Source organism: Panthera uncia, chromosome D4, assembly GCF_023721935.1.
Source record: "Panthera uncia isolate 11264 chromosome D4, Puncia_PCG_1.0, whole genome shotgun sequence".
NCBI classification, from domain to species: domain Eukaryota; kingdom Metazoa; phylum Chordata; class Mammalia; order Carnivora; family Felidae; genus Panthera; species Panthera uncia.
In genome coordinates this window covers 79,082,903-79,096,665 of record NC_064807.1, presented here as the reverse complement: position 1 = coordinate 79,096,665, position 13,763 = coordinate 79,082,903, and the positions used below count along the sequence as shown (strand labels likewise).

General features: G+C 53.6%; 1 protein-coding gene across 3 annotated transcripts in view; it reads right to left on the bottom strand.

The window, feature by feature from the left end:
* Nucleotides 1–2,124: 2,124 nt before the first annotated feature.
* MORN5 (MORN repeat containing 5) overlaps nucleotides 2,125–13,763 on the bottom strand; it is a 30,175-nt gene continuing 18,536 nt past the window's right edge. For 2 of the 3 annotated variants that reach the window (XM_049628187.1, XM_049628195.1), the window contains exon 5: nucleotides 2,125–2,323. In XM_049628187.1, coding sequence (XP_049484144.1) covers nucleotides 2,244–2,323 — 80 coding nt within the window. In that variant the 3' untranslated portion in view covers nucleotides 2,125–2,243. The remainder of the gene's footprint in view (nucleotides 2,324–13,763) is intronic. The other variant, XM_049628203.1, reaches the window with a different exon arrangement.

Here is a 13,763-nt window from a genome sequence, read left to right as displayed (position 1 = left end):
CAAGTAGAAGTGCTGGCACTTAAATCCAGAACCTGATGGGATTCCATTTCTTTCCTGCTGTCCGGCTAAGGGCTCCCCGCAACTGCCCCGCAGCCGCCGGAAGCCCATGTCCGAGCCACGGCCAGGGGCCCGCCCAAGTGTCTGGGCTGTCAGACAATGCAGTCCCCCTTCCCGGACAATCGGTGCTATTAACCAGTCAGCCACCTGTGCATTGCAAAGGCATGACAGCGAGCTTCGTCTCCAGTCTAAGCTTTGTAGGCCGCCAGGCTGGCTGCTGTCCTCGGTGTCACTCCTGAACACCTGCTGTCTGCAGGCTCAGGGAAGGGCCTGGTCCACGAGCCACAGAGGAGCTGTCAGTCCAGTCAATGCTATAGCAGACGGATCCCTCCAACATGCCGTGGGGGCCAGGTTGGGGGACGTTTGGGCCAGATATATCCGCTGAGAGATTCACGGAATGGGTGCAAAAGAGGCGATGTTGGGGGCCGGGGAAAGAAGCACAGAAGCGCCTATTTGGAAGGTGCAGGAGAATTTGGTCTGGTGAATTGAAGGCAATAGGGGATGGGAGACGGGGAGACAAGGCTCTAGCTTCGATACAAGTCTGGGTCTCACACTGGCCTATTGGGTTCTAGAGCCACCACATAATCTGGGGAGTGAGACAGAGCATCTTTCTGCTCGTTGCCAGCTTGTCTTTTAGCAACAAACTGTTGGTTCAAACCAAAGCTCTTGAGGAAGGGGGTGGAGTGGCCCTGTCCAGTGCAGAGGCTTCCCAAGCCCCCCCGCCCCCGGCCCTGCAGAGAGTTGTTCATAAACCTCAGCTCAAGATGTACATGGTCATCACCCCTGCTGGACCTGTCTTTATTTTTTTTTAATGTTTATTTATTTTTGAGACTGAGAGAGACAGAGCAGGAGCAGGGGAGGGGCAGAGAGAGAGGGAGACACAGAATCCCAAGCAGGCTCCAGGCTCTGAGCTGTCAGCACAGAGCCAGACACGGGGCTCGAACTCATGGACCGTGAGAGCGTGACCTCAGCCGAAGTCGGATGCTTAACCGACTGAGCCACCCAGGCGCCCCAGGACCCATCTTTATTGTTTCATTCAGTATCCCAGACCCCATCTCTGCCCCTCTCCACCCCCTTTTTTTTTTAATATGATACAGGTTTTTTTTTTTTTAACATTTATTTATTTTTGAGAGACAGAGACAGACCATGAGCAGGGGAGAGGCAGGGAGAGAGGGAGACACAGAATCCGAAGGAGGCTCCAGGCTCTGAGCTGTCAGCACAGAGCCTGATGTGGGGCTTGAACCCACAAACCGCGAGTTCATGACCTGAGCTGAAGTCGGACGCTCGACCGACTGAGCCACCCAGGCGCCCCTCTCCACCCTTCTTCCAATCCATTTATCAAATGTTGATTTAGATGTGTTTCTTTGAAAAAAGTTGTGTGTGTGTGTGTGTGTGTGTGTGTGTGTGTGTGTGTGTGCACTTCTTTCCATGAATGTCCCTTCTGTTTTCAAAACACAGTTCGGAGACCTCTGTGGAGCTCAACCCTATTATTCTACAGAGGTGACTGTTGCCCCAGAGGGGAGAGGTAATCTCCCAGGACCCCTCCATGGTGCAGCTGAGTGTGCCCAGGCCGCCCTCTGACTTCTAACTCTGCCTAGCATGCCAACTCAGAGTCCCTGGTTTGAGGGTCAGTTTCCTGCCCCTGCAGACCTTGTCAGAGACTTCACAGGCTTGCCTTCTTCTAGCAGCTCTTGGTGAGCCAGGGACAAAGTGGGGGTGGGGTGGGCTGCTGAATGCAGCAGCCTCTAAGGAGGGACAGTTATACAAAGATCCAGGATGCTGTGGCCCAAGTGTGGCCCTGGAATGTGCCACCCCTTCCTCTTCTGGTTTTCAGCTGACATGTGATCTTCGGGGTGATGTTGAGGAATACCTGGGAAATAAGAGTGCATCAGGGAATGCAGCTGGGAGTGCACATCGCTAGACCCTATTCCCAGAGACTCTGACCAGCATGTCTACGGTGGGGCCCGGAAATAGCTAATTTGCACTTCCGCCCAGGTGATTTTGGTGCTGGTAAAATGAGGATCCCCTCTCTAAGAAACGGTCTCAAGAAAGTACGATTGGGGCCACTGAGTGCAGAAAGGCTTTATTCCCGGGTCGAAAGTCAGGGTCTGCAACCGCAGGCTGCCCGCAGGGCCAGCCACTGCCAGCGGTGTAGAGGAGACCTCTCATGGGGGCAGCTGCAGAGCTCACAGCTTGGGTCGGTGACCCACGATTTCGTCCCAACCCTTGCGACACGTCTTGATGATCCACTCGTGCTCATCATCATCTGCAAGGAAAGAGGAAGAGCTGGTCATGCCTGGTGTCTGCTGGGCCTTCTCTGCCCTGGGAGACCCGCAGACAGGGTCTCGGGACTGCGGTGCATTCCAGCCTGGGGTGGGTGGCCTTGGTGGTCAGTCTCTTTAGCTCTGTGCTAGGAAGGAACAGATCTTTCATTAAAACAGTCCTCCGGTTGCCTACAAATGCCTGGTCTTGGGGAAATTGAACACAAAGGGGTTTGCAGATGGTGGATGGTGCTGATAGAGGCAGGCATGAGGTCTTCTGGCCACTCTGAGCTGGGCAACCCTGACAGGCACCCAGACAGCAGCTTGCTTGGGAATGTGACCAGTCTGATACCCACAGAGGGCACCCCCAGAACATCCAGTCCAGGCCTTGCCGGTAGTGCCAGCTGCCCGAGCCTTCAGAGCTTTGTTTCCTTTCTGGCTTTTCCAGAACCCAGAGAAGGGAACCCTGGGTTCCCTTCTAAGAACCCGTGGTTCCCCAGGAAAACCTGACACCTCTGGTGACTCAACGTCCTTTCGGTGGGCAATAGAGAGGAGGAACCCATGTTCCTGTGGGCCCTACACTCATTGGTGTCCCTTAATTTAACCCTCGTGATCCCCTGACAGCAGTAACCCTGCCATTCTACAGGTGAATAAGCAGGCTCGGAGAGGTCAGGTCACTTGTCTGCAGCCACAGGTTGGTGTGTGGGAGAACCCAGAATGGGAGCCTCGGTTTGTCGGACTGCAAAGGCTGTGCTGTTTTTTAAACCTTAGAGTGAAGTCCAGTCTTTATTCCCCAGCACACCACAGCCCTCTCTCTGGGCCGGGGAAGGCCCTTTGGGGACTGATCTCCCCCCATTATCCCTCAAGCCCACGCCCAACCCCTCCCCCAACCACGACAGAGACCCACTTTAATGTTGGGATATACGTCCCTAAAAACGCATGCCGCTCTGTAAAGTGTGTGTTGTTGTTTTGTGTACCAATGTGGCTTTAATTTACCACCATAAATGGCATTGTGCTGTGAGTCTCATTGTGTCTTAGTTTTTTTCACTCAACGCTACGTTTTCAAGATCTATTCTTGTTGCTAAATGTACATCTAGCTCTTTGCTTCCTATTGCTGCCTAATACTCTGTGGTGGCTTCTGTGACGTTTTATTATCCACCCTTCCGGTGGTGGACATCCAAGGGTTCCCCCCCCACCTCCCGTTACCAGAAATGCCTCTGGGACAAACGCCCTTGGGCACGCCCCTTCACAGATTGTGGGAGAACGTCTAGGACCTGGGTGGTGGGTCGTGGATCCGTGCACACACTTCATTCACCAAGACTCCCTGCTAAGCCTGGGTTCTTTTCACAGCACCGCACAGCCCGCCTGCTGTCCCACCCTCACCCCTCGGTGTCTTGTCCTGGGGACAAAGAGAATTGGCCCAAAACCCTGCCCTCAAGCAGTTCTCCTCAGGGCTATAACACTGGAACAGCCTTGTCTCCTCTCCTTACCTGCCTCCCACCTAAGAGATGGGAGCCTGGGACTACCCATCCTCCTCAGTTTCAAATGGCAGTAGCCAGGGAACAAGGGCACTCCCTGAGAGCTCAAACCTGGAGGGCCGGCCCAAACCTTGCCCTCCCCTGCCCCCTTCCTCTTCTGCGAAAGCACCAGGCCCAGGATCCGGGAAATGGGGGCTTACTGACAGCCTACTCTGTGCTCCATGCTTTACAAACACCCATCTCATTGAGTCTTTGTGATAGCCCGGCAGGATAGGGGAGGTTACCCCATTTTACAGAGGTGACGAGCCTTGCCCCACGTCCACAGCCAGTGGAATTCAAACCAAGGCTCATCAGACTCCAGAGCCAGCCTGCCCACCCCAGGGCTGAGGTGATAAGAGTAGGCGAGGCTGCCGCAGAGCTAGCCTCCTCTGCCCCCTCCCCACTATTTCTCTGTATGTGACCTAAGGAAAGAGCCTTGCTGCCTGGCACGCTCTGGCCTTTGAGGCCCTCCCTAAGCAGCCAGTGGGCCTCAGTTTCCCCTGGGGAGGCTGCCTGGGACTCCACGTGTGGCTGTCAACACCCCCCACCCCCACCCCGGGGGGGGGGGCAGGGACAGCGGCGGCACACAAGGAGTTAAGCGCTGGTGAAGCCCACTTTTGCCACACCGCGAGCAGCCTGGTTGATAATTACAGTTCTGAAGTCTCTGGGCTATTCGAATCAGTGCAGCTGCAAGCTCTTCAGTGCTAACCCCTGAAACCAGACAAACTGGGTTTATTGTGCTAAACCAGCCCTCAGGCCCCTCCCTGATCGTTACAAATTGACAGCAATGGACTTAACAGCCTCTTCACTACCCCTCTCGCTCTCTACCTGGCGGCACAGCCACCAATTTGAATCACAGATGCCTCCCCTCCAGGCAGCTGCTCACCAACCCTCCCTCCACCTCCTTCGTGCTGCTGCTCGAGGCTCCCCTGGCCCCGCCACGCCAGGGTGAGGCTGCCGAAGCACATTTCATCAATATTTAAAATGGAATTAAACCTGCAGCTTTGATTAATGCCTCCCAGATCCCGGGAGTTGTGATTACTATTTTGCAAATTGCAATTGTTGGAATATGTTAATATGATTGTCTGAGAACATCTTCACCTTCTCAGATAATTTCCCCCCTTTTTGGCAGGAGGGGAGGGGGAGAGGGCGGCGGAGCGGGGTGGGTGGGGGAGGATGGGGGAAAAAAACACACCCCGCAAACTCTTTAATCAATTGTAAATTATTACCCTGGGCACAATTGCCGGTGGTTCAGTGGGGAAGGGGAGGGAGATTTCTGGTTTGGTGCATTTATCTTGAAAAGTTTTGGCCTTGTTGGCCCATTAATTCCACTGCGGGATGCTATCCTAAGGGAATAATCTGTTTGTCTCAGTATTATTTGGAATCAAGAAAACTGAAAAAACCTACGTTTCTAAAACAAAAGAATGATTATTTTGTTGTATATTCTTTATTTAACAACTCATTTCTAAACGCAGACTATGGGCCAGGTATCATGCTAAGTTTGGTAGCAGGGTGGGGGAGGAGAGGGCACGGTGATTTAGCAGCTATTGAAAAAGGAGAGTTATGAAGTCTGTATAGCAACATAGAAATGTTTTTGATATGATAGAAAGCAAAAGAAAAAAGGTGGGAAGAAGCAGGAAACAAAATTACATAGACAGTATAATCTGTAAAAACTGCACAAGAGACAAATTAAAAATAATACATTGAATGTGACTAACAGGCATCTCTGAACAGGGTGATGGGAGAGGCTCTTCTGTTAAGGGTATTTCTCAAATCTTCTTAATGTGTATTGACAATAGAAAAGATAAAAACAGACAGTCTCTTTTCCTACCCTCCAATTTAATGCCTTGCTAATTTCCTACATTTTGGTAACTGAAATAAAGTATTTCTAGGTTCCTAGAAATGCCAGTGGGGCTCTTGAATTTCTCCAAAGTGCAAGCGTAAGCATTAAAATACTGGTAAAAATGCATAAAAATTGAAGAGTAGATACATTTCCTGAGCAGAGTTCCAAATAATTTATGTGAAAACTCTGCCCTCAAGGAGGTGGGGCGTAATTCCCCACTCCTCAGGTGTGGGCTGCAGAGTGACCTCCTCCCTACAGGACAGCACGGGAAGAGAGCAAAAAAACAACAACAAAAGAGTGGCTTTGACTTGCAAACTTTCCCTGAGCATCTATTTCTTGGCACCCAGGTCTCAGCTCGAATGTCACTTCCTCTGTGATCTCAGTGTAACTGCCTGTGTCCCCTCTTCACTTTCTTTTCTTTATAGCAACGCCCCTCTTTCTTGTTTATTCGTATGTTGTCGGTGTCCCCCATCCAAACTGCGGGCTCCCATGAAACCAGGAGCCTCCTCTCCTTGTTTGGTGGTATTGCCAGTGCTTAGATTACAAGTGTGCAGTATTGGAGGTGCTTAGTCCATATCTGTTCGATGGATGGATGGATGGATGGATGGATGGATGGATGAGCCAATCCTGTGGCCGCCATGTGCCCAGTGCTAGGGGGACAGGGGACTGAGACCCAGCAGGGGGTGTTGCCCAAAGCCTTGACTCAGACACTCTTCAGGTTCAGGTCTGTCTGCCTTTGGGGCAGCAAAATTTCTTTATTCTGGTCTGAAGCTCTAGAAGTGACCTCACTGCCACCTGTGACCCCCTCCCACCTACCGCCACCCCCTGAGGAATCTCACCAATCCTTAGGAGAACTGGGCTTCTTATAGAGAAGAAAAGGAACATTTGGCAAGAGAGATCCCAAATCTGACCCTGAACGCCCTTGCTGAGAAGCCTTTCCTGGAAAGGCTCCGCACTCCTTCACCTGGACTTCAAGGCCCCCCATCCAGGTCTTCCTGCTCTCCAGACAGCCTCCCTCCCAGGCCTGCCTCACCCTGCAAAACGCAGCCACCCTGTTGTGCTGCAGTCGGCCATGTGTGCGTGCACAGCAGGGCCTCTGTGCCGGTGTACCTGCTGCTCGGGGCTGGGGACACCCTTCCTCACAGGACCTGGTGCAGGGGCAGGGCCTCTCAAAGCACTCCCTCCATTTTGGGACCTTAGTGTATATAAAAGAAAGGCCTAGATGCGAGAATAAAAATTGCAGCGTGGTTTAAATATGTATATTGAACAAATTAATGCTTGTGACACAAACACACACAATATAAATGTCGACTCCAGGATTTCTTTCAAAGAAGTGCCTCAGCACACTAAAGGCCATGTGTGCAGGACGGGGCTGTGAAGTTGGAGTTGCCTGGTGAACACAGGTGTCTTTCAGTGCCACCACACTCCAGACTTAAGGCCGCTCGTGAATGTGTGTGGCTGGGCCCAGCGCCCTCCTGGCCGTCGTCCACCCCTCCGGGCCCTGCCTGGATGTCACCTTCCCTGACCCTGGCTGAGGTTCATGGTCGCCCACGCCAGCCTGGGGCAGTTGTGACCCAGGCACTCCTGGTCCTCAGAGCCGGGGGTGGGCCGGGCACTTTAAAAGTACTTAATAAATATATGGTGAACGAATGAATAAAGAAGTGTAAAGTTGGGGACATAAAAGCGGTAGGCTTACCCTGCGGGATTTGGACAAAGGGGGAAGAATTTCTTCTCCACCCTCAGCAAATGGAGCTCCTGAGTGGGCAAAGCAGATATGCCAAAGTGCAAGGCCAAGGCTGCTGATTCCTTTCTTGTCTTGGTTGTCTTTTTTTTTTTTTTTTAACGTGTTTTTTTTTTTTATTTTTTTTATTTTTGGGACAGAGAGAGACAGAGCATGAACGGGGGAGGGGCAGAGAGAGGGAGACACAGAATCGGAAACAGGCTCCAGGCTCCGAGCCATCAGCCCAGAGCCTGACGCGGGGCTCGAACTCACGGACTGCGAGATCGTGACCTGGCTGAAGTCGGACGCTTAACCGACTGCGCCACCCAGGCGCCCCTTGTCTTGGTTGTCTTGAGGCCACAGATGGAGCAGCTCCACTGCACGGGAAGGATGGGTTGCCTGGGCTCATATCGGGGCACCAACCACACTGAGGAAGCTCAAAGCCCTGGCTGGCCTGGGGCCTGCCTCCCAGTGCGGGGAGGCACAGGCCCGCACAGGCCACAGGCAGGGCCCAGGTCACTGAGGGTGTCATCAGTGCAATCCGTTGGTCAGCGCGGTGCAGGGAGAGAAGAGATCCTGAAGATGTCCCAACAGATGAGGGCAATAGGAGCCCCCAGATGGCTGGCGGGGAGGAGGCAGCATGGCGGTTAAGGGCCCGGGCACTGGAGCTTGGCTGCCACTAGCCCTGTGACCTCGGGCAGGTGGCCTCACACCTCTCTGGGTCTCATTTCCTTCTCTACAAAGTGCCTGCTGGAAGACTTCCTGTGAGGTTTACTTGGGCTCATTCCTGAAAAGTGCTTAGCACGGTGCCTGGTACGCAGAAAATGCCAAAAACCAAAAGAAAGCCACGACTTGTCTTTGTGAGGTGAGACTTCAGGGTTCGCGCGACAGCACGGCATAGGCCGGAAGGAGTTCTGGGTCCACTGCTGAGCCCCGTCGCCAACTTTCTGGGTGACCTGGATGAGCCACTCTCCCTCTCTGAGCTGGGCTCCTTGTCTGTACGGGGGGTTTAATCAGACCTCCTGCAGAGCCAGGATGAAAGGCAGCAGGTTGGCACCCAGGAAGTAGGAGCCATGGTCACCATTTGATGGGCCTTCATTCCCTAACTGCATGCCTTCAAGAGAGTGTTCTTAAGTGACTCTCTCAGAACACCCTGGGATTTCTGGTTCCCAGCGGGGTTGAAGGGAGGACCTGGGGGGAGAGGCGGAGGAGGTCTTTACACAAGGATCAGCATCATAAGGATCAAGAAGCACAGCTCAGCTAATGATTTTTGTTCAAAGTGAGGCGGGCAGGCTGAGGCAGGTGAGCCCAGGGAGGGCAAATGGGCGGATGCGGGCTATCGGGCGCCCACAAGCCGGATTCTGCTACCTCTTGGCGTGCCTTTGGGTTTAGCACACCTGCGGTCAGTGGCTATGCAGCTCCCTCCCGCTGGGAAAGGGAGGGGACCAAGATGAAACCAGGCACCTTAGCCTCAGGAGAGGGGAGGAGGCTCACACTGGCAGAGCACCTAGGAGGTGCCTGGTTCTGTGGGAAGTGAGTGACACAGGGCGTCCCCATTGAAGACAAGAAACTGAGACTCGAAGGGGAAATAAATCGCCCCACTTCATCTGCCAGGGCAGAGGGGAAGGGTTCACTGTGCTGGTGCAAAAGCCACACTCGGGCTGTGTGTGCACGGCCACAAATGGGCATGTGCAAGCGTGAATAGGTGTGCGCTGTGAGTGTGCACGTGGCTGTGCCTGAGGTGCTCGGTGTCTGGCTGGGTGAGTGACAGCGTGTGACTACCTGAAGTCAGCGTGTGCTTGATCAGGTGCAAAGGGAGGGGGCACATCCATCCCTTGGTGACAGCCCAGTGCTCGTCCAGTGTCGGGCTCTGTCATGAGGGTTACCCTCTTTTCCTGGGGTCATCACCCACTCTCACTTGGCCCCTGGGTGAACTGTGGTTCCAGGCGGGGGTGGGAGGTGCCTGGTAACCCTGGCGCCCCAGCCAGTGGGCAGTGCCGCCCTCAAAGCTCGGCCCCACCCTCTGTGCAAATGCAGGGCTGTGAGAGCCTGTGGGGCAGGGCCAAGGCCCTGAGCAAAGCCAGGGCCCGCAGTGAGGGCGGCAACGCCCGCATCTCCTCCTCGGCACAACTCCTGACAAGAAAGAGGCTTTGAACTTTGCTTGGCAGGGCTGGTGGCCAGAGGCCAAGGCCATGGTATGGCCAATATTGACTAAGGGGTCATTGCCCAGGCAGAGCCCGCCAAGGGGCAGGAGGGGAGACCTTGGGGCCGCTCTTGGTTTTCTCTGGAAAAGAGCATATTCTGGGCTGGGTGGGTGGAGGGGTCAAGGGTGGGGGGTGGATTAAACCAGCCTGCTTCACCCCCTGGGGAACTAGAGACACAGGGCCCAGCACCCACAGCTTTTCAAGGCCTATTCAAATGTGAGAGGTTTGGAGAGAACAACTGACTCTAAAATAAAGAGAAGATGCAAAACTGAAATTAACGTTATGATTAATGCATTCAGGCTTAATTATTAAATTTAGAAATCAAAACAATTTTATTACACTTGAAATCAGTTTGTAGGCTTGCTGTCCTCATTTTGCAAGAATTCTCCAGTATGCACACGGCTCTCTAGAAGTCACAGCCAGGCTAATAGTCCCATAATTTGCCAAGCAAAGTTTTGAAAGTCCTTTCAAAGTTTTAACAGCAAAAAATACCTACTCAATGTGGGGGTGTGGATACATTTTGTCTTAATATGTTCAAATGAGGGGGGTGAGGCCTCCAAAGTCAGGCTTAGGGCTGGATTAGGGCTGTGCCTGGGAGAGGGGAGTCCCAGGGGTACGGCCACCTGGAGTTAGGGAGCATTTCCACGTGCTAGCTACATGCTGAGTCCTGCACCTCGCGTGCCTGATCGCACGCAGTCCTCGTAAACATCTGTCGTAGGCACAGCTGGTGCTGTCTCAGGTAGGAGTTTTAGGTGTTCCATTCGGCCGCTGAAGGGAAAAGTGCCCTGAGCTATAAGGACCCTTGGGAATCCCTTAGATAGGCCCCGTGCTGGGGAAGGACATCGCAGTAAGCACCGAGAGGTTAGCATTCTGACACTGTTGGAAGAGAGAGTCCTTTCTGCTGTCGAGGCCCAAAAGCACAGACAACTGGTTAAAAAATACGTATCCCTGAATACTAGAATCATCCTGTGTGTGGCAAGGTGATCACACGGCGGCAGGAGGCACACGGGGCCAGAGACCCGCAGATTCACGTCTCCCCACATCCCCAGTGAGCGAGTGGAGGGAGGGTGCCGAGCCACCACCACAGCTTGTATTTCCATGCCTCTTGCTGCCCCACTTTTCAAGCACCCGAAATCGAATTTGTGATTTGTGTTCATGACGCCCAGCCACCGTACACAGGCCGCTCAGGGAAACAATGTGCCAAGGCCAAGGTCACTCAGTTAGCCTGGGGCCCGTAGCCTTTGCTCTGACTCCTGCTCTCCAGCTGTGTGCAGGGGACAGGCCTGGCGGTTGGGACTTCTGTCCTCCAGCTGGCAGATGCTAAGGGCTGAATTAAGGCTTTGACAGTGGGGGCAGCCAGCAGGGTGTCAAGGTTATCTGCAGGACTCAGTAGCAGACTAGAGTTCAGTCCTCACAGGAATCTTGCAAAGTCACTGTTATCCCTGTTTGGCGGGTGAGGATCTGAGGCTCAGAGAGGTGATGTCGTCTGCCCAAGCTCCCTCAGCCACTGGGTGGGCACAGGGGCATACCCAAGTCTTATCACCAGACCTGCAGCCCTCGGCCACTACGCACTTCCCTGACAAACGTCTGTGTAACTGCCATGCCTTTAGCCCTCACCGTCTGAAGGATGGCATTCAAGGCTCTCTCCACCCTGCACTGGGTCCCCGCGCCTTGAATGCCCAGCAAGGATGTATTCCTACATACCTGTCAAAGCCCAGTCTGTCCATCACCACTTGAGGGAGTCCTCCCTTGACTCCTCCTCTGTCGCCCAACGCAAGAGCCAGTCTCAGGTGCTCCGTCTGGAGCACCCGGTGTCCCTGCATCTCTGTGCTTTGTTCCTTCCCTTCCATCAGCAAAATCCATCTCCCATCCTTTAAGGCCTAGCCAAACACCACCTTTTTCAGGACAGCATCTCAACTACACTTGGGGCACGCTGGTGCTCGGCTCCTCAGGCACACTGCTTCTGGCTCCTGGAAGCAGTGAAACAGGGGCGCTCCCAGTGTTTGGGAGAAAGAACCTCGTATGTGACATTTCGAATTAAACATGAACATAAACCCCATAGGAATACAGAATTTTGCTGGACTTCTTTCCAGACACTTATTTTATGGTTTATGTGATTCTGATTTCTGAACTATATTTTGAGGGGTAGGAGGTCCGCTACAGTCTCTTGTACACTTAGGCTCCTTAAAGGCCCTGGGCTTCTGTCAAGACAGCACCCATCCAGATCTTGTGACTGTGCATGCCTCGGCTTCCTCCCCCGCCCCATGCTGGTTCGGAGGGGCAGACGCAGAGTCTGGCTCCCCAGCGAGACCCTGGTATCAGCAGAGGGTCGGTGAAGACCCGTGCCTGGGGGGAATCGTAGAAGTGTTGGGCTCCAGGTGGATAAGAAATGATGAGGATGAGGAATGATGCCAAGGGCTGGATAGAGAGATCCTGGGACCTGCAGGCCTCCAGCCCAGTCTTGAAATCTACATCGAAAGCAGGTGGGAGGAGGCCAGAGGACAGTTAGCCTGTGAGATGCCAGCTCCTCCCTTTGGGCATGGAGTTAGGACCCCCCCCCCGTCAACATTCCCCCCCCCCCCCACCCCAGGGTGTGAGTAATCACCCTGCAGTAATTTAAGCTCCTCATGGGCCAGGCACAGCTTTTGCTGTGTCCCCTGTGTCATTTCAGTAATGCTCACCACAACCCTGTAAGGAGGGTCCTATTCTCCCCAGACTTTTCAGAGGAGGAAACCAGTGTTCAGAGAAGAGACGAGCTCTAGATCACATAGATGGCAGAGCAGGGGTCTGACGATCCAATTCTAAAGCCCTGCTTGGAAACCTGCATCCTTTTCCAGGAGGTCAAGCAGAATTTTCAGCCAACTGCCTCAAGTTCCAGAGCTTGGGCTGAGGAAGGTACACGAAGGTCCTGCCCCCTGGGCTCTGGCCTTGCTCTCACTTCTATTAAAGGAGACAAAACAAACCATTACGCTGGCCAACCCTGGGGATGACTCCAGCCACGGAAGGGGAAGCTGTGTCCTTTGGATGCCTCCAGGAGGTTGCTGTGGGGGTGGGGGACTTATTGTTACCAGAATCTGATGGGCACGAGGGCTGGAAGGGGAATTTCCAGGGCCCTTGGAATTGGGGTGGGGACAGAGGGGGCAATGGGCAATTCTCGCAGCTCAGGGAGAGGCAGTAATCCAGGCAGGCTGTTAGTCCTGGAGCCTAGACCTCCCCGGAGCTGACTCCACCCTCTGTAGGCAAAATTCTGTGGGTGGGTTCACGTGTATGTCTCTGGGGAGTTCTATAGCTTTGACTGGCTCTCAGACGGGTTCAAGATTCAGAAAAGGCCACAGCCTATCCTAGTCCAGAGTAGGGCCTCTGGTGTCAGAGAGGCCTGGGTTCAAATTCTGAGTCTTTCCTTTACTAGCTGCATCCGTCAGTGAGCCTCAGTTTCCCCAGCTGCCAAATAGAGGTGATGATATATTCCTCAAAGGATCAGGATGTGGCAAATCCCTGGCCCAGGAGAGGCTTTCAATGCTCATCACTTCCCTTCCTCCCCTTTCTGCTTAAAGCAGATGCCCGAGTCTGCTGGCAGGGATGTGTGATCTGTGCAGGCATTTTATTTGGCAGTTACAAGTGTGATATTATCCCCCCACAAAGCTGTCATTATGGCGCTGCTAACAATACCACAGATAAGGCAGGGATGCCCCTGCGTGCCAGCCTCCAGGTGATTATAACATTTGGGCAAATTGCCTTTTGTGTCGCAGAGAGATGACGGCGGGAGGGCCTGTGCTGGAGACTCACTGGGCCATTTTGCCGAGACCACAGGAGAAGCATCGTGGACAGGCAGCCGCGGTCTGCTGTGGAAGGAGGTCTGGCTGCCAGTGGGAGCGGGGCCTTGGCAGGACACTACCACTCGTGGGCTGAGCAGGCCCTGCAGGTGACTCACCCTCCGCAGGTCCCAGGTTTCTCACCTGTCAGGTGAAGACAGTGGCCTCGAAATTAGTCTTGGTTTGTCCGTGGCCCTGAAAGTCTTGCTCTTTGGCCAGTTTTGGAGCAAAGAAGTGGGCGGAGAACGATCTTAGGGGGAAAAGACCACCACTGCCATGTCACAAGGAAGGTTTCCGGTTCGTTCTTTCTTTCTTTCTTTCTTTCTTTCTTTCTTTCTTTCTTTCTTTC